At 36.8% G+C, this 22,912-nt stretch overlaps 1 protein-coding gene across 1 annotated transcript; it reads right to left on the reverse strand.

The window, feature by feature from the left end:
* Window positions 1-10,821: 10,821 nt before the first annotated feature.
* Window positions 10,822-13,149, reverse strand: LOC124165895. The gene is made up of 6 exons (XM_046543435.1): window positions 12,769-13,149; window positions 12,437-12,645; window positions 12,126-12,351; window positions 11,788-11,966; window positions 11,474-11,696; window positions 10,822-11,363 (listed from the first exon to the last, which is right to left on the reverse strand). Exons 1-6 carry the CDS (start codon window positions 12,803-12,805, stop codon window positions 10,822-10,824), a joined length of 1,416 nt encoding a protein of 471 aa, XP_046399391.1. The 5' UTR covers window positions 12,806-13,149.
* Between the last annotated feature and the right edge of the window lie 9,763 nt (window positions 13,150-22,912).

The following is a 22,912-nucleotide window of genomic DNA, read 5'->3' on the forward strand; positions in this document are numbered from 1 at the left end:
CAAGATACAAGGCTTGATAAAATTCTTTCTCAATGTCAGGTTTATGTTACCAGGAGTGAAAGATTTTTCTTTAGATAGAGAGGCTTTTATGTCCCTGTTACCAACTGATTACGTCTTTTTAGGCCATCTCTTCTTTGTCGAATCGGTTCCTGGGCAGATTCCTAATGCTTCTAAGTGATAGTTTACCAGGTAATTAACCGTAATCTCTTCTGCAATCTTCATAGGATTTTTTCCATTGTATTTTATAAAGTTGTCACGTATCATATTTTATATGTTTTATTTTCGGCTTACAATACATCTTGAAAAACTACACCAAAACATTGAGTTATAACTCAGGTTGTTGACAATGTACCGGCAGATTCATTGGCTAAAAGTTTTACCAATAGCATGTCAGAAAAACTAGGTCTCATTAATGTATTATTATTGGTTAGAAAAAAATTATTTTTGGCCTCCGGTTACTTTTTCCCTTTGGCCTCAGGTTACACTTTTTCATAATTGGACTCAACTAAATTTTGGCTATATTTACCTATGTGTAACCTGACAGCAATACAATCGGTGCATTTACTTCTAATATGTCTATATTTGTTTACTAAGGATTATCTTTAGAATGCACTTTTCACATGGAAACGGCATTACTTGCTGTTAAGATCAGCTGTAGGTATTATTATATTCAATGCTATGCATTGAAATTGAAAGCTCATTCTTACTCTAACTGATATAATTTTCCGCATTCAATGCTGTTGCAATATTCATTGCGCTGGAATCTTTCAAAAGATTTGCAAGGCATTAAAGAAGTAGAGCTTAATGATTGGATATGAATTATGAAATAAAAATTGTATCCTACAAGAAGACACGGATGTTGTATAATTGATTGTTGTCTAGCTTTAAGTTGTATATCACTGTAAGCAGTACTAACAAATACGCATAAAAATATTCCAAGCAATATGAATGTTGTTACGCCGAAAGTAATCTTTTCTATGGTTTATTTCGCGTGCCTTCTGAGAGATCTTCTGCATGAGAATCTGATTTTGCGTTTAATCTTTTTGCGTGCATAGAATTGGTGTTGAAAATACTCTTAAGGTTAGTTAGTAGTAGTTGGTAAAGTAACAACTAGGCATTTCCATGTTTGTGGAACATTTATGGAAAATATTGACGGAAATTTTGACTGATAGTAAATACTACTGTGGTAAAGAATTGTGCATGTATAATTCTTGGCCTGCTCACAACCTCCAATATGCACATATACTCATTTCGTTTCATCTTTTTATGCCATTATCAGTCATTTCATACATTTTATATCTATGAAAAGTTGCATTGCTGTTAAATTATGGAAATTATTGTAGCTATAGTAATAGAAGGATAATAAATTATAAATTTTAAAATTGGAAAAATTGAAATTAAAAATACCGAAGAGCAGAACTGCCTAATCCATCTGTTTCCTGTGTTTTTGCTCGTAGAAATCCAAGCTAGTGCGCATACTTTGTCTTGCTATGTACTGGAATGATGACGACGCTTGTGATTACGACGAGAGGATGAGATTGGCAAAGACGGTGGGGAAATAAGTGAACTCACATATGCTAGCGTCAGGTGTGAGAGTGGCGTGAGAAACCATTGTGTGGATCGCAAGAGGTGACTTGGGCGGTTGCTGGAAAGAGGCATGGCCAAAGAGCGGAGAGATCCGATCAAAAAATGTCTCTCAACGGCTTGGTCAGTGTCTCGGCATGAGAAATATGCGTTTCCCAAGGGTTACGAGACAAGGCACGAGGGCGCAAAAGTCTGAATCCGCCCCATGAAGGCGTAGGCCAACGAAGATAGAGAGAACCGGTGAGTGAAGAGTGTGTTTTGTGCATCGGACGAGGCATAGGCGTAGCCATGCGTTTATGCATAAAAGGGGGAACATTAGTAGAATCTTAGAAATGCGTCTTCTTGGAAATAGGAGTGGTGAAGAAACGAAACAGGAGATTGCAGGTAAGGGGAGAATCGTGGAAATGGGAGAAAAATTAGTTTTTTTAAGTAAGGAAAAAACAAAATATCACTTCAGATGGATAAGCCGGGATAAGTTTAAAGGAAAGATAAACTCAATAAATATTGGAACGAAGTATACTGGTACAGTAAAATCATTTTGGAGCAGGCAAGTTGTAGTAAAATTGGTATACAAGGAATAAACGTTGTTAACCAGCATTTGCAAGATATGTTTCTGTATCAGTATGCATTCTTCAATACTTCTAACGAAATACATTATTTCCTGTTCAGAGTGGATTATTACGTAAACATTATTTGCTTAGCAATTCTTTCCATCCAGTGTAGGTACCTCCAAACTTTAGCAAGCTTAATTTATAGTCTGGATTGAGTAATTTAGGCACTCATAGTCGCATATCTATAGCGTTGTTATTTTATGAAGTGGGATTCGATTCAAAAGAACTGATAAAATGACCAAAAATGCTTAAGAATATTGATATAGTAGTATAATTTGTTAGTAGATGTTTGAACTGCCGGTCAGCTTTGCAGCCACAACCTGTAACAAATCGTATCGAAGGAAAATGATTTTTATCAGCGGGTTCTATCCTTGGTACATGCAACTATTTATATATTTTTATAATAATATTTAATATATTTTTAAACATCTGACCGATTGTCTGAGCTAAAATTTGATAACTTCAAGGTATCCTTCCAATCACCTCTGAGGTGTTTGGTAGGGGATGATTATCAATGGGATGTGGCATGTAATTGGAACCTTGCATTCGTACCTAATTGTTATTATTATTATTAAATAATTAGTTACAAGTCGACCATGAAAGTCGGGTGGTAACATAAAGTTATTACACAATAATATGCATAAACCGAAAGGTATATAAATATATAAAGTTCATATAAATAAAAAGGAGAGGTAAATATTTATACAGGTGGTTGTGTGAGCTTCAACCAAGCAATCATCACTCTATGCGGCTGTTTGAGGTTATCACGAATATAGTTATACATAAATCTAAGGTTTGTCAAGGTATAGTGATTAAAATAAGTCTCTCCAATCAAGGTTAGAATCTAACAAAGGGTTATATAGTTAATTAAGACTAAGGGTTGAGAATTTTCTTTTGCGATGGCTGAAGTAGGAAATGGTGTGATATGAAGTGAAACACTTTGCACTTTCCACATAAAAAAATTATTACACTAGAGTCGACATGTTTCGCTGCACTGCAGCATTATCAAGACTAACCCAAGAGCTTAAATTGTAGAAACAGCAAAGTTTTTCATTTACAAATCACTAACCCAAGAAATTAACCATACCAATATATATACACAAATTGCACACTCGCAACATTTTTTTCAGGTGCTCGGAGGGTTTTTTCCCCGATTAGCTGAGGGAGGTCAAGGATCGGAGAATGGAAGGGAAAAACATGGTCATTAGTAATAACATCTTTCCTACTAATGGCAGACACGATGTACAATTGTTCCCAAATATCCATTTTTTTCCCCTTATTAACCCGTTGCAGCATTTCTGGGATGAAGTCAGCCCGGTGTCCATCTTCTAGGAGGTGAGCCGCGAACTGGGATTTTCCTTCCCTGTTTTCAAAGTCCCTCTTATGCTCTTCTGCTCTGACCTTCAGACTTCTCCCCGTCTGTCCAATGTATGACGCCATACAATCCCCACACTTTAGCCTATAAATTCCACTTTGGTCCCTAATATCCACACGGTCTTTTACACTGGGAAGCAAATATTTTAGGTTTTTTCTATTGTGGAAGGCTGGTTTGATGCCAAGGTGATTAAGAAATTTACCTACTCTTAGGGAAGCACTACCAATATAATTTATTTTTCTCCAGCGTTGACCTTCCCTAGGTTCCAACGAATATATCTGCCTCAGGGAATTTTCTTTTTTCTTTTTCGCTACCATGTTGTCTATCATAGCAGCCGTGAAACCATTAGCTGTAGCTATAGCTTTAATGATGGTTAACTCCTTATAGTATTCCTCATTTGTTAGGGGAATGACAATAGCTCTGTGGACCATATTGCGGAAGGCTGCTAGCTTCTGACTAGGAGGATGTTTTGAATTTGCATGGATCACATGATCAGTACATGTTGGTTTGCGATAAATACCAAACATGTGTTTACCATTCTGAATGGATATAGTTAAATCAAGAAAATTTATTTTATCATTGTCCTGGATTTCCACTGTAAACTTAATGCTTTCATTTATCGTATTTAACATTTTCACGAAATTTCTCACTTGGCGCTTAGTTCCGTTCCATAAACACAAAATATCATCGACGTAACGGTACCAATAATGCACATTCTTCAAGAGCGGGTGATTGCTTTGAAATAATTCTTTTTCCAAATTATTCAAAAATATTTCAGCCAGTAAGGGTGATAGAGGGGACCCTATAGCCAGTCCATTATCCTGTTGGTAATGGTTACCATTAAACACAAAGTAATTCTGTTTGATACAGAGTTTTATGAGATGCATTAGTTCTTTCACAATATTTTGGGGGGCTTGGGATTGAATTAACACTTCTTCTGCAAGCTCAACTGCTTTCTCCCTCGGGACACTGGGAAACAGACTTACTATGTCAAATGACACTAACACACCTTGGAATGGATATTTGGGAACAATTGTACATCGTGTCTGCCATTAGTAGGAAAGATGTTATTACTAATGACCATGTTTTTCCCTTTCATTCTCCGATCCTTGACCTCCCTCTGATAATCGGGGAAAAAACCCTCCGAGCACCTGAAAACAGTCACCTTCCCCCCCTCCCCTACCTCACCCCAGACCAACGGTCAGTTTAAAATTCCCGAACCTCCTTTCCACCCCACCTTCCACCCCCATTTCTCAAATGTTGCGAGTGTGCAATTTGTGTTTATATATTGGTATGGTAAATTTCTTGGGTTAGTCTTGATAATGCTGCAGTATAGCGAAACATGTCGACTCTAGTGTAATAAATTTTTTATGTGGAAAGTGCAAAGTGTTTCACTTCATATCTCATAATGGATCTCCACAAAGTATCTGCCTCATCCATCCAATTAAGGAAATGGTGTGCCAAAAATATATATTAGCCTACTTAAGAGGATTAATTTCTACGAGCTTGAGTTGGCTGAAATAAGTGTTATCGGAAAGAGGATGCGCGATCGAAAAATATGGGGGTGAAATTTTCCAAATATTTATTTAGCGGAAACGACAAGTTCAGTTGCACGCGAGGTATGTTCATAAATAGATGGGGTGACGTAGCGGTGGGGTCAGTTCAGCGGAGAGAGAATAGATGAGTACGAGACGATGCTAAATAAATGAGGAAGAATGGTGCAAGATAAGGTTTGAGACTACGACGGAGATTAAGAGCACGAGACCACTTGCGGGATCGCAGTACGTGAGAGCGGTCGCCGCCTGCAGGAAAGAAGAAAGGGATAAATGTAATGCGAAGGGATTTAAGATATAGATAAGGATAGGACGTAGTGAATATAAGGGAAGAGGAGGAAGGATTTTAAGTGCTCAGGACCATAGGATGCTGTGCGGCGTTTGTTGGCCGTGGAATAGCCGAGCTCCTTGCAGCTGCCATAGAGCCGAGCCAGCACCCCGATCTCCTCTCCTACTGCAGCCGTCTCCATGGAAGCGAAATTTGCATACGGAGTCGCCGACGCGTTCAAGTGCCTTGTGATGAATTGGACGAGGTGGCGAGGATGTTCATGTTTTTAACGGGTGGTTCAGACACCCACCGCCGCTGTCGAGGCGCGCGCGCACATCGCTGCTCGCTTGTTTTCCACGAATTTTTCCACTTTCTACCGAGGCGAGAGGCGATTCTTGTTCAGCGTGGCTTTTACTCTCGCGGGTGAGATTTTATTTTATATTGAAAAGCTGACCTGAGACGATCCCTCGAACGCTTTCTAGTGGTGGTGTAGATAGTCATTGGTTTTCCTTTTGTCGCACTCATGCTCGTCTTAAGTCCTTCAGTCACTGAGTGGGATGCGTCCTGAAGTTCTGTCGCTCCTTTTATATGTACCGGTTTTAAAAGGGTTGTCTCCTCATATTTCCATTATTCGGGTAAATTGTGGACTGTTCATATGTAAATCAAGTGATGAACTCTGTTTTGTAATCCAATTTTCAAATCTTCAGGAATATTAAACCTGGCTGACATACGCCATGATCATAAGATATAGTCATAGCTGTTCTTAAGTCCTACGACCATTTCTCGTTTCAACGGGTGGTTTCATAGATGGTATTCTAAGTATAGGCGCAAGTACCTACAAAGAGGTGATCTAGTTGAATTAGGTAACCAGTACTGATGGAGATACATTTCTTTATTTTCCATTTAATGCATCAATTGTATGCCAAATTTGGTCTTTTTCGAAGTAGCATGTAAACATGTATATGTTTTCAAATAAGAGTAGGTTTAAAACCAAAGAAACTGTTGAAATCAAAGGCTTATCCTTCGCCGCGTAGCTAAATCCTTGATTTTCCCTTTCTCGTGAGATTAATAGAGGATAATCCACGTTTGGAGCGTATTTTACGTGAATACGGAACGAGATTTCTTCAGAACGCTTGAAAAAGAGTGAGCTTAATAAATTTAACGCTCGGGCACGCACGTCAAGAAAGCAACGGCCAGAATGGAATAAAAAAAAGAAATTGAAGAACGTTGCTCGCACAACCAGAGCTATTACAAACACATATATGCGTGCAGCGAAGCCTTGTTACATGAGCGAGGATGAATGGCTACGATCGGAAAATATTGACAATGGTTCGATAGAAATCTAGGCAGTCAAGTGGAGGTGGAATAAAGAGAGGGAGTGAGGGTACGGCGGATCAGAGGAACCGGTTCGGGAAAGAAAACGGCGGTCGCCAATACTTCTTCATTCATCTCAATTTGATTGTCCCCGAACATCTACTTAACGGCCTCGCTCACTCGCCATTTAAGTCCCGCAGTCACCGCCGCCACCGCTGCCGTTTCGATTCGATTGTCGAGGAGCGTCGATATTTATGACGCAGCACGCTTTAGCGAGGCGTTGACTGATGGTATTGCATTTGTTTTGTCTCCACGTTGTTTATTTTTGAACCCCAGCTTTTTCTCCTTGTGCATTCATGGCCGCAGCAATGGTACCCCTCCGTGCGATGCAGACCAATTTGGCTCCGTAGGGGGGGGGGGGGTATCGCTGCCGAAATCGAAAAAAATGGAAATAATTATGAAAGGAAATTTTTTGAGGTAGATACCAGAAACTTAGCCACAATTTTCATTAATGCTAGGAAATCAATGAGTGTGATATCAATTGCCGTTGCCAAGTTACAGGCATGCAAAATGACAAAATTTTCTATGGAATCCCTTTTTCGATTTTCTTATAAAATCTTACCAATTACGTGCCTTTTGACGCTGTATTAATATTTGAATTGGATGAAAAATGGCACTATCCATCGATATGATACTTTCTCTCATTTCAACCAAGCTTCACAGATTTAGAATTGATTTAAGGTGCCTCATGTTACAAAATTGCTAATGGGACGAAATGGAGAAAATATAGAGCTAAAAAAGTGTGTATCAAGAAATTCGTTCCAGAAATTTTTTGTACATTTTGTAAAGATGTATATCTGAGCAAAAAAGTTAAAAAAAAATCATTTTGTGAAGCCGAAAGCTACGTTACATTTTTGAACACGCGCGCCAAGTGTTGGAATCCGGTTGGATGAACTTTTTAGAGTGACGACGACGCTGTTTCCAAAAATATTTATATGCTTGAGCTCTTAAAGTTACAATAGATATTTATAATTCATATATCATTAGAACAAGCTCAGCATTGAGTCGAATCAACGGCAAATTATTCAATTTATATCGTGCCTTTGTACATGTCACATTCTTACCCTTTAGCTGAACATAAACTAAGATGTTTGAGCAGGAACCTCCTATGAAATATAAAAAAAGTGTACTATGGTGCTCGGTTGAGATACTTGATCTGAATTACTTTTTTTTTCTCTTTTAATCCTGTTTCTTAATACCTTAGGTCGCACAAGAAGGGGATGATAAATAAAGCATTTTTGGCATCACGCCAGTGTTTATGTCTTGGGGCGTAATGGCCTGCATTTTCCAGTCTGCGTTGCTATTAAGTCCCCAAGCTCCCCAAGAAAATCGTCATCTATATTGGTAACTGAAGCTTTTCGATTTGATAAATGAAATGAATATGGTGTAACTAAGCAACACCTGTAACATCAGCTAAAACCTCCAAAAACCTAATAATAATTTTGTCCTATTATACCTTACTCTCGTTGCAAATAATTAGAATTTTTAGATCCAAAACTTTCACTACGTTAAATCTTTGCATCAAATTCGACAAGGCTCCATTTTAACCCGAGAAAGGTTAGGTTAGATTGCATTGAGAGGGGATGATGTGCTAAGCTGCGCTTCGGATGTCTTGTAAGGATGGGCGAGCGAACCTATTAATGTGAAATTACGGAAGATATCCTACTTCTGATGGCAAGGTTCTAAATAAGACAGTCGGGAAGGGAAAATGTGCGTTAGTAGAGGCCGTTGACCCTTGAGAGAGGGTTGTATTTGTCGGGGTTATCAAGCTCTCGGAATTTCTGGAGATACACTACACTACTTTCACCTTAAAAGAGTAGTTTTCGTTTCATCTAAGACAGAACGTTGGCCAGGAATATTAAAAAACTCATCCATTACATTTTATTGATTTTTACATTAATTAGTATATATTTCTCTGTTCATTAACAGTTCTATAGTCTCTAAAATTGGCACAGAGCATGTGGTACCAAGTAGCATATTGCATTTTGTTGCTTGCAGTTGTTTTTCGTACCTTAAGCAAGGCAAAATAGTTTTGACTAGCTGGCTTCATAGTATCGCCTCGCTGTCTAGTAGCGCTGAAATTTATTGATTGAAGTTTCAAACCAATACTCCTTTATGTATTTTTTATAGCAGTTGGGCGGATAAGAAAAAGTTTCAACTACACAAGTTAATTTACTGTGAAGTCTTTTCCTTTTTTATTGAACAATCACCCCGAAAAATGATGTTTCACAAAACCTTGGCAAAAAATGATAAATTAAAAAAAAAATCTTATAAACAATAACGATTCCTAGGTGAATTATTATACACATAAGGGCAGCGTTAAATTTTGATCCCTCTACCCCTAAGTATTATATGCACACATCAATGTGATGAACGAATTTTAAGAAAATATGAAAATAATCTGTTCAAACCATTTTATTATATTTGATAGGTATCACACAAGCAGGGTTGGGCACGAATCACCTAATATTGATTCGAGTCGCGAATCACGAATCATGGAAGAAATTAGATTCGACGCACGAATCACGATTCACGCCTGGAAATTTGATTCAAATCTCGAATCATGAATCATGTGATTTTTCCTTAAAATATGATTCGTGCGGTTCACGAATCACGAATCATATTTTAAGGAAAATCATTGTGCCATTTCAGATTGACAATAACACTAAGTAATGGTCACATTATGAACATTGGTCCCATAATTGGGAACCTATACCAATTTTTTCGCCTGTTAATTAAAACTTGTGCAGATGCAGTGTGAATCAACGGGATATCATAAATTACCAGAATTTCTGTACATCAACATCCTGCAAGCCAAAATAAAGGTGTGTGGTAGGGGGTGAATTCTCACCAAACATGCACTACATATCATGCATGAAAAAGAGTTGGCAATAATGTACTAGTCTAAACCGCACTATTAAAAAAATAAATCTAGCAAAGTAAGAATGCAAAAATATGCCGTTAGTTGGGTTACCTTCACGTCCTTAAACCAACATGGAGCTACCTATGATATACATTGATTCACTCGTATTGGACATATTAACCTCTATTAATATCCCTAATTGTAAGAGGAAAAAAGGAATTTAGAATCATAGGTTGGCGATCAATTCATCTATTTTTTTTATTATTAAAAAAAATTACAAACGTTGCTATCAAGGCATTCAGCATACTGCCTCGGGATATGAAATTAAAAACTTCAAATAATTTTAAAAACATGGCCTGGAAATGGTTGTTTCCATTCTCTTCATAAAAACCATTAATTTAAAAAATAATGGACAGAAGATGAAAACAATGCCCCCCGGATTGAACAGCTATATAAGCGCAGAAGGGAAGGCCTGCAGTTCATTTCTGCTCAGAGGACGATGGAAGAGTGTTACATTAAGTAACGAGTACATTACGAAAAACATTAGCCACGAATTTTCTCACTCGGTTGGAAACCCAAGAAAAAACAATATCATATAAAAAAACTTATTAGAGACAGCAATATGGTTGATTGCCTTTCAGAAATATTAACTTCTCAAACACCTTGTCGGACATTTTTGATCTTTCTGGTTTCAAAATAAAGTTACCCCATGAAAATAGTCTCTCCACTGGACCAGAAGAACATATTGGGGTATTGTATTTAATAAAAAGTTTACGAATATTAGGGTAGCCCTGAGTAAAACATTTGAAGGTTTTATCTGAATCAGCCATAAAAGAAGCAAACTCTAACTGACTTCGAGATGTCTTGCTTTTACTTGGTGAGGCTAAAACATAAAAATCTGAGTCCTCTTCACTATTACTGTGGATAGATGGTGTGCCATTATTCTTGACTTCTTCCAAACAATTTAGGCACAGGTTAGTAATTCGCTTACTATCAATATCACTCACATTATTTGGCAACCAAAGCATTTTGAACTGAGGGTGGAATGCTGCTGCCAGTATTGCATCATTCACTTCTGGAGATAGATTATAATATTTGCCAAAACGAGTGTTCAGAGCGGTCAACAACTCAGGAATTAAATATAAGGTATAGAGCAGTGGCTTCTCCAGCTGATCCGCAAGTTTCTTGCGTATTCAAAATAATGTGGGTAGAAGTTGTCCATAGAAACAGCTGTTCCCACTTTGAAGCACATCAATGGCTTGTGCAATTGGTCGCAAGCAAGCAATGAATTCTTCCATATAGTCAAATTCTGTATCAGAGAATAATTGCTTCATGTCCAGTTTCCGTAACACATCATTCATTTTTGGCCTCAATTTTACAATTTGAGAAACTGCATCAAACAGTGAATTCCACCGAGTAGGGCAAGGGTATACGAGACTACAATCAAGAATTTCAGTAATAACTTCTGAAGATTTAGGCCTACGTGATGCATTCCAGATATAACTACACTTTGCCATTACAGATTTGTGCAAGCGATTAACCAAAGATGGAGAGTTCTTGAGAATTTTTGTTAAATCTGTTGTTGCAATTAAGGATAATGTATGAGAAAAACACCGCAAATGTTTGGGTAAAAACCTGTCTTCTTCTAGATCTTCACATGCCATATTTATTGAGCCAAAATTCAGATCAATGCAAAGCTCTTCAATGTCACTATCGTCTTCATGCATGGGCAAATCTGTAAACAATACGAAAACTGATTCAGCAAAGACATTGAATTTTTATGCATAAATTGTACTGTAAGAAATTCGTCAATAATAGTATAATATTATTGTCTTAAGTTATTACCATCGCTGTCTATATTTATTATTTCACTGCAGCCAAACTCTTTGAATGCCTTTACGAAGTTAGACCCATTATCCGTAATCATTGTGGCAACTTTCTCATTGTTTAACCCAAAACTGATGAAAATATTGTGTAGAGTGTCTGCTATATTCTTGTAATCATGTGTACCTTTAAATCGAACACATGATAAAACAGCACTTTCACGAGTCAATGTTTCATCATTTATCTGGAAACATAAATCAGTTAGCATATTTGATCAATGAATAAATAACGCTAAGGCCACAAAAGGCTTTATATAATATTATTTTACAATTTACCCAATGAGCTGTGACACCAAGGAAGCTTCTATGTTTCGTGGACCAAATATCTGCAGTAGAAGTCATAAATTGAATTTCTGTAAATTTGCTTGCCAAATTTTGGTTTACATTTTCAAACATGAGGTTTAATTTTCGACCCATTGTTCTCCTTGACATGATCTGAACCGAAGGATCAATATCTATCAAAGGATAAAATACATCAGCACATAAAGTAAAAAGAGAGTGTATTAGAAAAAAGTTGATGTAGGACGTCATTAGAAATGTGAGAAATACCATCACAGAGTTCATCGTATTATCAATAAATTCCCTTAACCACTTGCTGGCCTGAGAAAACTTACGTTGAAACATTCGCATAAAATTTTCATCTTCCACAGTGCGGACAGGCTTCATGCTATGAATAATGTAGTGCATTATATCTTTGTTCAGCATTTCATTATTGATTTTCACTCTCATGCATTTGGAAGAAACAAAGTTAGTAATTTTCTTCTGCTGAATTTCACCAGTCCGTTTGGCATTCTTCTGTGATTTATATTTGTTATAACTTTGTAATGCGTTGTGAACCAACTAAAAAGCAATGATGATGCATTATTTTAATAAATTTGGAATCAATCATACTGTTGTCAATAAAAAGTTGACCATTTTTTCGTACTTTAAGATGCCGAGTAAAATTTGAAGTGCTGCCTACCACTCCTTTAACCACTTTGTTTACAGGCAAGCAAAGCTGACATTGGGCAGAAATATATTTCTCAGATTGACTTACAATTTGGAAAAATTTACCATCAAAAATTAAATTCGATGGGGCACGGTAATTGGTACCACCTTCAGCAACGTTATCACTAAGACCATGATTTACCTCACCTGAAATGACACGAATTCTATTATAAAAATCACTTTGTAGTGTTTACGAATTTGAATTAGTGAAATGATTAATAAAAGTAGAGTAAGAATTATAGGTAAGCATAAACTGCAATAATAACTTACTGGTACTGGCCATTTCTCCAGACTGCCTTCTTGACATTTTCTTTGACTTGTGTCTTGCTATTTTCAAATTTCATTTCTATCTTGTCATCTTGTTCAAAACAATTGAAAGTCACATTTGAACGAATTTACAGTGCAAAATATATTTTTGAATTATCCGAGTGGCTGCACTTCTGACTTGTACGTATACAGCAGTGAAATTAATTCGTGATTCGTCAGTGAATCGTGAGCTGCATCACAAATATTCGACTCACGAATCACCTCAACTAGTAATAAAAGAGTCGACTCACGGTTCACGAATCACGAAAAAAAAATGATCCGAATCACGAATCACAAATCACAGTTTGTGATTCGCGAATCATGATTCGTGATTCATGAAGACGAATCATGCCCATCCCTGCACACAAGCTTATCATGGATTACAGTCCAACAGTCTGCAATTGAATCAGCTAATTCCTTAATCATAGTTTTAAATCGAGCTTGACCTTTAATTTCCGTGCGGGTTGTCAGGGATTCCAGTTGAGCTAAGTTAGTAGCCAAGTTAGAGCCTTCTGGTTTATGTTAGGATATGAATGGGTGAGCGTCATGGATTCAGGGTAAAGGTGGGTATATGTGCATTTTCAGGTTCAAGGTTCAAAGTGAGGAGAAATGTTTTATTTCTTCTAGAAATGAAGTTATGTTGAAGGCCTACTCTTCGTGGATGATAATGATTTCCCAGTGGCGCTGTGGGGCGTAGACGAAGCGTGGCTCTTGCCCACCATTAAGAATGACTCCTTCTTAACCATATTTAATACAAGAATCACGGTACAGTTTTCCATATCGGGTCAAGCTATCCGTTGTAAAGATAATACCATAGACTCTATTGAGACAAATAGGAGTAGCTCACGAGAGTACCAGCGAGGACGAACCATATGAGGTTTATGTGTGGGGGTCGAGGAGCATGGGAGAAGCGGCGACTCGCTTGGCAAGCTATCATGACGTCATCAACTTATCTTTGAAAGGGTTAAGCGGTTGATTTTTCCAAACGATTAACTGCAGAGTTAGTATACGGATAAAATAAGTTAACAAACTGAAATTTTTACTTTGCTCAAATTTATCTAATCGACAATAAAGAATCTAAATTATAAATATCAATTTAAAGCACAGTTATGAATTGTTCAATCGCAATGACATTTTAATAACCACTTTTAAAAATGACTTTAAGAGTGACTTCAGTGCACGTAATTAGGTCATCAATAAATAACATGATATTTTTTCTAAATCACGTATTTCCAATGTCTTAACCTCTATTGCATTAATCTCATGATATTTTTCTTGGAAAGCTGTGGTTTTGATCAAGTAATTGTGTCTCATCCATAATTTTTCAATCTCTTAATACGCTGAAGCAAATAAATACATAAACCTTATTCAACTGAAAAATTTTCCGAGCTTAATTTCCTTGTGAAAATAATAATTTTAATTGAAAATTTTTCTAAACTCACTTGGTCTTTCAATTATTTCTGAGGAAATTTAAAAAAAATTAATTTCATATCAACCTTATGTATTTGTTGATTTTTTAGTTGAAGTTTTATTACATTATACATTACTTTTTCCTTAATTTTTATACTGTTTTGCCGCTTTCGATTTAATAATTTTTCATTAAATGAAATGATTTCTCGATGCATTTTTCTCGTGTGCGAATTCATGATTTCGAAATTTTTCTCCATATTTAGCGTTCATTATTTTTTGGGCGCTATATCCTATGTAACCCTCGTCAGATGAAAATTCCATATTATAATCTCTTTTATATCAAACACAATTTGAATTCCAGTTTTCGCAGACACATCATGAATTCAGCCCAAATGTAGTGGTTTGTTTTTGAAAGTTTTGTAATTTGTTCATTACCCCGAGGTATATTTAACAGGATTCATTCTATAAACTAAATGCAGTTTACCTGTCAAACTCGCTTAAATATTTTCAGTTGTTGAATTGCGGTGACTCAGAAGACAAAAGCTGTTCTTGTTGTTTATTTTTTTACTGTTTTCACGTGAAATATTAATGCAAGTTTAAGAGGTGTGTCTGATAGAGGCATCATTTGAAATCATTTATAATTGAGTTCTCGCTCACGAGGCTAGAGGCATATATGGTAATAAAAAGCATCTGATTTTTAACTGTCTGCGTAAAATACTATTAATTTATAGTTCTTTTGTGATTTGGTCATTTTTTGCAAACAGTTATTATAAGCATCAAAGACCTGAGAGTGTCAATGCAAACAAAGGCTTGGTTTCAAAATGAAATCATTTCGCATAATTACCATAGGAAAATTACTGCATTCAATCGCATTTTAAACAGTTATTGAGTCAATTTCGTGGGATAAGTATGATAAAAATATTTCGTTAGTAATAATAAGTTATGTAACATTGATTTTTTAATATTAGAAAATTTTTTATGCCTAATATCATCTGTTCTTATTATTAGGTTAAAAACAAAATGTGACAACGATTGCGTTTATTTTGCTGCATGAAAATATTTGCTTTCATTTTATCGTGAACAATTGTTGCCGGACATTTAAAATGAAACTATTTCGCAATTAAATTTTGGCGTAAATGTGATAAACATATTACCTGTCCAAGGGATTTTATTCATCATTAGAATATCCATACAAACAGCTTTTCCCGTATATTAATCTCGATTTTCCCTCACAGAAACACGGAACCAAATTTATCGAGAGGTTTAGTATTAGATATAGAATTTATCACTTCAAATTACTATAAATTATCAAATTTCGAATATTATTATCATTTAGTATGAACTAACTTCATTTAGAACATATTGTTTTCAGATCAACTAGGGTATAATGTTAGCTCCGCACTTCATTTCCATGTTTGACAAAAATGGTAAACTGAGAGATATTTTGGTTCACAAAATAGTGCAGGGGTTGGTTTTTTCCCCGAGTAGTCATGGTTCGGCTTCGATCATCCGACATGCGCAATCGAAATGTTTGGTCTGAACGGTTGAAAAACGTCTGTTGAACCTTCTAATGAACGGCACAATTTTTTTGACCGATGTCGTTCGTCAGTCATTCGGAACCGTCAACGGTCGTCGGTCACTCGCGACGAAATAGAATTTAGAATACTGTCTTGCTAATGAGAGAATAGGGTGGTTTCCTATTATTTTTTATTGCCTAATCGAAAGATTATTACTCCTGAAGTACGAATCTCACACTTTTAGATTTTTATATGATGATATATATTTTTTGCGATTAAATGAAAAGTGAAAATTTCCAAGCGCGCGAAAACGGGACGGCTAAGTATGAATGCTGGGAAAAGCTCGTGTGACGTCATTCTGTGTGAGGTGACCTTGGGGTGAGGATGTGTGCGCCGCTGCGATGCAGGCTGCTAGCAGGAAGCTGAGTTCCTTGGCTCCAGAGAGGTCTTGGCCTAAATAAGGATTATTAATACCTTATCAAACGAAGGAAACTTTCCGACCATACGCAGTTTTAATAGGTGATTATTAAGAGATGTTTCCCTGAGTTCTGTACCCCATGCAGGCATTGGTATTCTCAGACGATGTAAAACTCCTATCTACACGTATAGAAACTAGGTCCCTGTGACGTCACGTGGAGTGGCATCGCATGGGCGATAATCTGGTCTTTTTCAAATTTCATTAAGTTTGACCATTGCCATTCGTATAAAATGGGATTTCTAAAACCAAATAATTTGTATATCATGAATACACTAATGTTGGGTAACAAATCGCAATCAATGCCTTTCGTTTTCTTTGATGAAGGAAACTACCCTATAATATGTACAGATTTCCCCCAAATCGTGTGCCAGTTTTGATCTCAAATTTTAGACACTAAATTGTGTGATTTTATTGAAGTTCATCAAATACATCAGGTAAAATTGTAGGTTTTCTTTGAGGTTAACTAAATTGTATTATTTTGACTTTTTGACATCATAATGTGGATTGGAGCATAAAATTTTATTTCGCCATGCTGGTTTTCCATGTTAAACATTTCAAATTAGGAAAAAGTCTGAATTTTATGTTGTAAATGTAATTTCCTAGGTTTTCGGGCATATTAAAAATAATAAAACTTCTTTTATTGGCAAAAGTGCATCCGTGACCCTTGTAAGGTCACGTGGGTGGTCATCACCGAGGTCAAAGGGATAGAAAAAGAGGGACATTACTACGAAGTTGCCTAACCTTCGGCTTTTATGGGTGCCGGGTGTCTTTGGGGCAGACAAATTAGCCGTAAAGACAACTTGTTGGCCACAATTGGTCATACGTGGATCAAATGGTACTAGGGTTTGTTCCGTACTCCATGGACAACCAGCTTGCTAAGCCTTTGGGTGTTATGGTTGTAAAAGTCATTTGTGAGATCTACTGATCCAGTAACCCCTTGTGAACCAGTCGACCTCCGAAGTAAAAGGCTTCTGAAGTGCGTGGTCGAATATCCGGACAAACAAGATGTCAAAAGCTTAGAAAGGAAATTTTACACCTTGTGCCTATAATTAATTAGCCGGGAGAGAAGGTGATAAATTTAAATGCATATGAAATGCGTTATAAATATTTATTATATTATTTACCTGTGTTATATTTATAAATGCGATGTTAAGAATTACTCTACTATGAGGATAGCTTGAGATGGCTTGTGGCGTTTACGTATATGCGGAAAATAAACTGCAGTCTAACTAAGGTTTTCTGGTTATGATGTGGAAGGGTGGTAGAGGCCGAGAGAGTTGCCCCTACCCTCTGTTCCTTCTCCATCTACCCCTCTGATGGGCGCCTCTCTGATTTTGCAGCCCATTACCTCGCCTAACACACTCCCACACAACCCTCACCAAGTTCTCTCCACCAATTTCAAATCCCCAGCCTGCAGCTCCTCGTACATACTACTGCCATCCGAAACATAAGTGCACATCTGGTAGCAGTTAAACTTGTTCGTGAGCATGCTGATCCTACAATTTTAACTCGGTAATGTACGGATTTAAGTCTTAAAATACCTATATGAGACGACGAACTTCATGTTAGAGTCTCGCTATGCTTCTCGATAGACTTGATATTATGTATACTAGAAAATTTAAGATACTTAGAACGTTAATTCACTATAGTTTCAGATCTAATTCAGGTTATTATTAAGAACAGATACCTTTTTGAGCGACGCGGACAATATCACTTAACCCGCCGTTGGTCGCGTGGCGTCTACCAGACGACGGGACATTTTCTTTTCTTCGCCCACTTATCTTATTATTTTATGATTCTCAAATGATCACCAATATCATTATATGTGTACTTATAATTTCATCGACCAAACATTGAAATGAGACCTCTTTTGGACAGCAATAACTTTTGACGACGTCTGAATTCAGCTAATGCAGTGAACTGTATCTTTTAATAATTTTAAGCTGGAGCTCATTCCCCTCAATTCCTTTTATTTGGTTGCATTGTCGAATAAATTATCCAATTGCTTTGTAATAAATCACCAGCGCTACGCATGGTAGCATGCTATTTTTTTATTTTGAACAACTGAAGTGGACTTTTCTTTGTATGATCACTTTAGGTCTCGTCAACTGCTACTTGACGTGAAAGCCTCTTGATATTTACCGTGTACTTAATGCTCAGTGATTAGATCTGATTAATGATCAGATCTCTTAATCACTGTTTCATCCATGTTTATTGACAAATTCACGACGAAGAAATATACATATAAGCCAAGAGCACCATTTAAGTAGCTTTTTCATCTTATCTTCGTAATTCTAGAGGGATTCTGGTCATTTTCTCTCACGTATTTTTTCCCCTTAAGTTTCGTTCTTCGCCTCTATTTTTCACTTTTTTCATCCCCAAGCACCCCGTCCATTTGATGATACCCACCTTTACTTCTCCATTTGCCCGCTTCCTCGGAGGTCTTTAGAAGTCGTCTTATGCCAACCCTCTCCTTTGCATTCGCGTTTGGCCTCGGGGGAGGTGGCGACGGGGGAAAATCTCAACACCCTCTCCACAACACAACAGGGAGAGACCAATCCCCCCCTCCCCCCACAACTGGTCCTAATGAGTCCCATTGTGGTCCTCCCTCGGCTTTTCAAGGGCCAAAGATGAGTTCGAGATAGGAGCCACCACCGCCGATGCGAACCGGGAACGTATAATGAAGGGAGTGAGGTAGTTGGGGGGGTTGGTTTCATGATTATTAATATCACGTGCCCTAGCACTGTCTACCAAATGAGCCACTTCTTCGCAGCCAAGGAACGATCGAGGAAGAAATGAGGGGAAGATTAGATATATGTATAGCATCAATGCGCGCTATTTAAAATGGATGCGAAATCAGTTGGAATGGTTCGTTACGTCCAATTAGGCCCGCCCCTTGCCACCCTTATCTTCGTTGCGACCGATATTTTTGGTGGTCGACTTGGGAAAGGAATTGTGTGGTTCTCGCCTTTCCTCTAATCCTGCGGTTTTGTCGCGAAAGCTGTGGATAAATATCTGTTCATTTATCGTATAAAACGTATAAAATCAACTGATTTAGGCATTACTTGTTGGAACGATGAAATGTTCATGGTAAAACAAAACCCAGTACTATTCCACAAACTTTTTATTATTAGCTTTCAACTAGTTTCGACATTTATACCGTCATTATCAAGACTAACAGTAACTAAAGTCAAAACTAGTTGACAGGTAGTAATAACAGTTTGTGGAATAGTACTGGGTTTTGTTTCACCATGCACAGTATAAAACGTATGCTGTGAGGAATTTATTTTATTGAGCTTCCTGTTTGGATATTATTTCAATGATAATAAATGCTAAGAAGCTAAATCAAGAATTCCCCTCCACTAAACAATTTAAAACAAACATTTGCGTATTTCAATTATAATTCAAATATTCTTTATAAGCTGACCGAAACATCATGTTCGTTTAATGGACGTGATTTTGCTTGTTGTACAGCATTTTTCAGCTGATAAATCATTTGTGGTATATGACGCATCATCTTTTGATTTCTATCAATGTTATTATATAATAATAAGCATTAAATCAGGTTTTATCTACACGACACTCGTATTCCAATTGCAATTAACATTTTCTCTGCGCTTACACTAGTGTAGCTGTAAGATTCTACGTAAAAGCCGAGAATATGAATCTAATATCCAGAAATGTAGCAGCATATGTCTATTTATTTATCATAAGTGTAAGAAGTTTATTTGAAGAGCATGCTTTGAATTTTCATGATCGTGGATTTTGTTGTTTCTGGAAATTCTTTATTTAAAAAGGGTTGTTTTACAAGATTTTTTAAGCCAATAATAATTTTTTCTTCTCCTAGTCTGAGGGAACTAGGTCGCTCTGGCTCGAAAATATCCTGAAAGACGCAAATAGGGTAACAGCAAAATAAATCAAAATTGATTCCATCCTCATACCTATCTACTACATCTTTGCCGTGCCATTATTAGGAATTGAAAAAGTTTCAACTCGTGTTTGATGTAATCCACATACACACGCAATACAATGATTTTTGGCTAAAAAAACTGTCGCAGGCTGTGAAATGCTTAATTTACGTACGAATTTTCTTAAAAAATCATAAATATTGGCAAATGATGATAACAATCAATAGCTTTTGTCAATAAAATATAGGTATTAAGTAGCGATTGGACAAGTATATTTATTCAGGTTGGGAACCTACTTAGGAGTAATTGGCAGGATTTTTTGTGGTAAAGTTTTACTTTCCGTAGTATATCAGCACTTACATTTGTATTCTGATGGTAGGTAAGTTAAATTAGGTGAAAAAGAGAATATGAGTAACCTTATGATAAAACTAACGTTATAACTTATGCAATTCTTTGTCAAGGGTATTTTTTGTTTTTCGTTATTTCCCGTCTAGCGTTAGTTCATTTTCTTGGTTTGATCATCCAGTATTTAAACAGCATTTCTATCCTGTTATTTATTCTAATACTCTGCAATCATTTCCTATTAATTTCTTGCATTTATCCTCCGGAAAACATAATATAATTTTCTTTCTCTTTGCCATTTCTTCATTTCCTTTGCATTTCCGCTTATTTCCAAGATAACCCGTCATCCTGGTGAGAATGCATTATTTCCTTATGAAAAATTATTGAACCTTGCTATATGTTTGACACTTAAATTGATGTATTACCAGTAGTGATTTAAAAACCTATTTCTTTTACTTTGGTTCCCCAGTCACTCTTTAGGAATGCTGTTGTTTTAATGAGTGACCAGAATTTAATTTATCTGAAGGGGAATGAGTTTTGGCCGGTGGCCGTGTGATGACTAGGGAAATGCTTAAGGCCTTGACGTGTTTTCATCGATATTCATGCAGATTTATCGATCTTTGACGTGCCGTATATGATAAAATTGGTATTAAATCCGATTTCCTATTGACCTCGGCTCTTACCTTCTACATAGGCAACGTTGAGCTCTGTATTTTCACCTAGTCGAAGCTGGTCGTTAATGCAATTTCCGGCATTCCTCGCGAGGTCTTTATGAAATACGCCAATCCACCCTCCCCATCCATACGGGATGTCAATTTTGTTTTAAAATCCCGAGAGTGTTAAGGTCGAGTGGGGAACTAAAATCTCAATTGCGATCCCAATTACCATTTCATACACGATCTACAATTTTGAATTGCTAATCTCGCCCGCTGAAACGCGATAGCTTCCTTTCGCAAAATGCAAGTGCACAGTCATTAATAAACAAGTGCTCTCAGAATGTCTTCGAGCGACTATAATGGCAAGGGCGATGAACTAAATTCAAGCGCAGTCACCTAATATAGGCCGCAGAAATTGTTGTCGTGTCTGTAGTACGGTTTTGGGTGCTGGTTCCCAACGTGTCACCTATCATCATCACGTTTGAGATAAATCGCTTGTTGCGCCACGGGGAGCGACGGATACATAAGGTAGGAGAGTTGTCTTTGTGATGCTAGGGGTGGCTGAATTAGGTGGGAATACGTAATATGTGAGTGTGAGATGGTTGACAGGGAAAGGCAAGGAGTACAAGCGGAAAGACATGGGTGAGAAGTGAAGTCATTAACGGATTACTTCCCTTGAGAGGTGTTCGTTTGGGATCTGCTGATATCTCCGAGAGAGCGTCAGCTAAGCTAAATTATTCCCAAAATTTGGAAATAGGGAAGAGTATTGCTCCTGTGGAAATACATCCGGGGAAACAGGTGTGAGAGTTGATTCAGAATCGGTTTCCACAAACACGACGCAGAGCTCCGGAAATCAATCGTTGATCGTCGAGGATGTACTTCTGTGGAAAGTAAAAATGTTTCTAGTAGTAATGATGTTTTGTTGGGTGAATTTTAAAGAATTTTGAAGAAGAAAACATAAATAATATCCACTAGGTTGGGAAGACATATTTTGATAATTTCTCCATTTTTGAAAAAGCTTTGTAATAATTTTGAGAAAATTTGATTTGATGAGAAGATATATTTTGGAAAATGCTCAAGACCACATGACTTGAAAATTATTTATATAAAGGAACATTGGCTGATGAAGTAACTCAAAATGATTGAAGCAATCTTCTGGAATGTTCAATATAACATATCTTTCCTAATCGTCTAAGGTGGCAGTTCTGATCATTTTAATTTGTGTCACAAAATTTATTTTCTTTTTTCTGGTTTTAATTCACAGGAAAAATGATATAAAATAATTTTGCATTAAGTTTAATTTAATTCTATTAATAACGTTTTTATTTAACTGTTAACTGTGCAGAGTGAGTTTGCCTAATTCTTATGGCGCCTGGGGTATTAATCAGTATTTATGCATCTTAATAAGGCATATTTTCTCCCTGTATTTGTGATATCTATTCTTTCTTTCATACCTCCAAAACCATTTTCAAAATGCATCATATACCCTGGTATCACTTGCATATTACCTGTAAGCTTGTTTCATCGGTAAAACAGTACCATTGAACCTCAGGTAAACCAATGCCCAACTTTCACGAAGCTTAACCGTTTAGTATCATTTTAGGGTTGAAAAAGTTGAAGTATTAATGATCTACGGAAAAGGAGTAGCTCTAAGCCGTATGGAGATAATTAAGAAGTTTTTCATGAGTATGTTTTATAAAAAATAATTTGTGACCGCAATGAGGAAAACGGATATTTAAGTACGATTTTCACTTCAGATTATAGAATGAGAGCCGCTTTGTACCAAGTGTATTTTTA

The sequence above is a fragment of the Ischnura elegans genome, chromosome 9 (genome assembly GCF_921293095.1).
Source record: "Ischnura elegans chromosome 9, ioIscEleg1.1, whole genome shotgun sequence".
In the NCBI taxonomy this organism is placed as follows: domain Eukaryota; kingdom Metazoa; phylum Arthropoda; class Insecta; order Odonata; family Coenagrionidae; genus Ischnura; species Ischnura elegans.

Bases quoted from the DNA above. Each gene is read 5' to 3' on its own strand.
- LOC124165895 (XM_046543435.1), bottom strand. From the start codon at position 12,805: ATGTCAAGAAGGCAGTCTGGAGAAATGGCCAGTACCA. The intron at 12,646-12,768 runs GTAAGTTATTAT...GTGTCATTTCAG, and splicing joins TGGAGAAATGGCCAGTACCA to GTGAGGTAAATCATGGTCTT. The intron at 11,967-12,125 runs GTAAGTTTTCTC...ATCCTTTGATAG, and splicing joins TTTTATGCGAATGTTTCAAC to ATATTGATCCTTCGGTTCAG.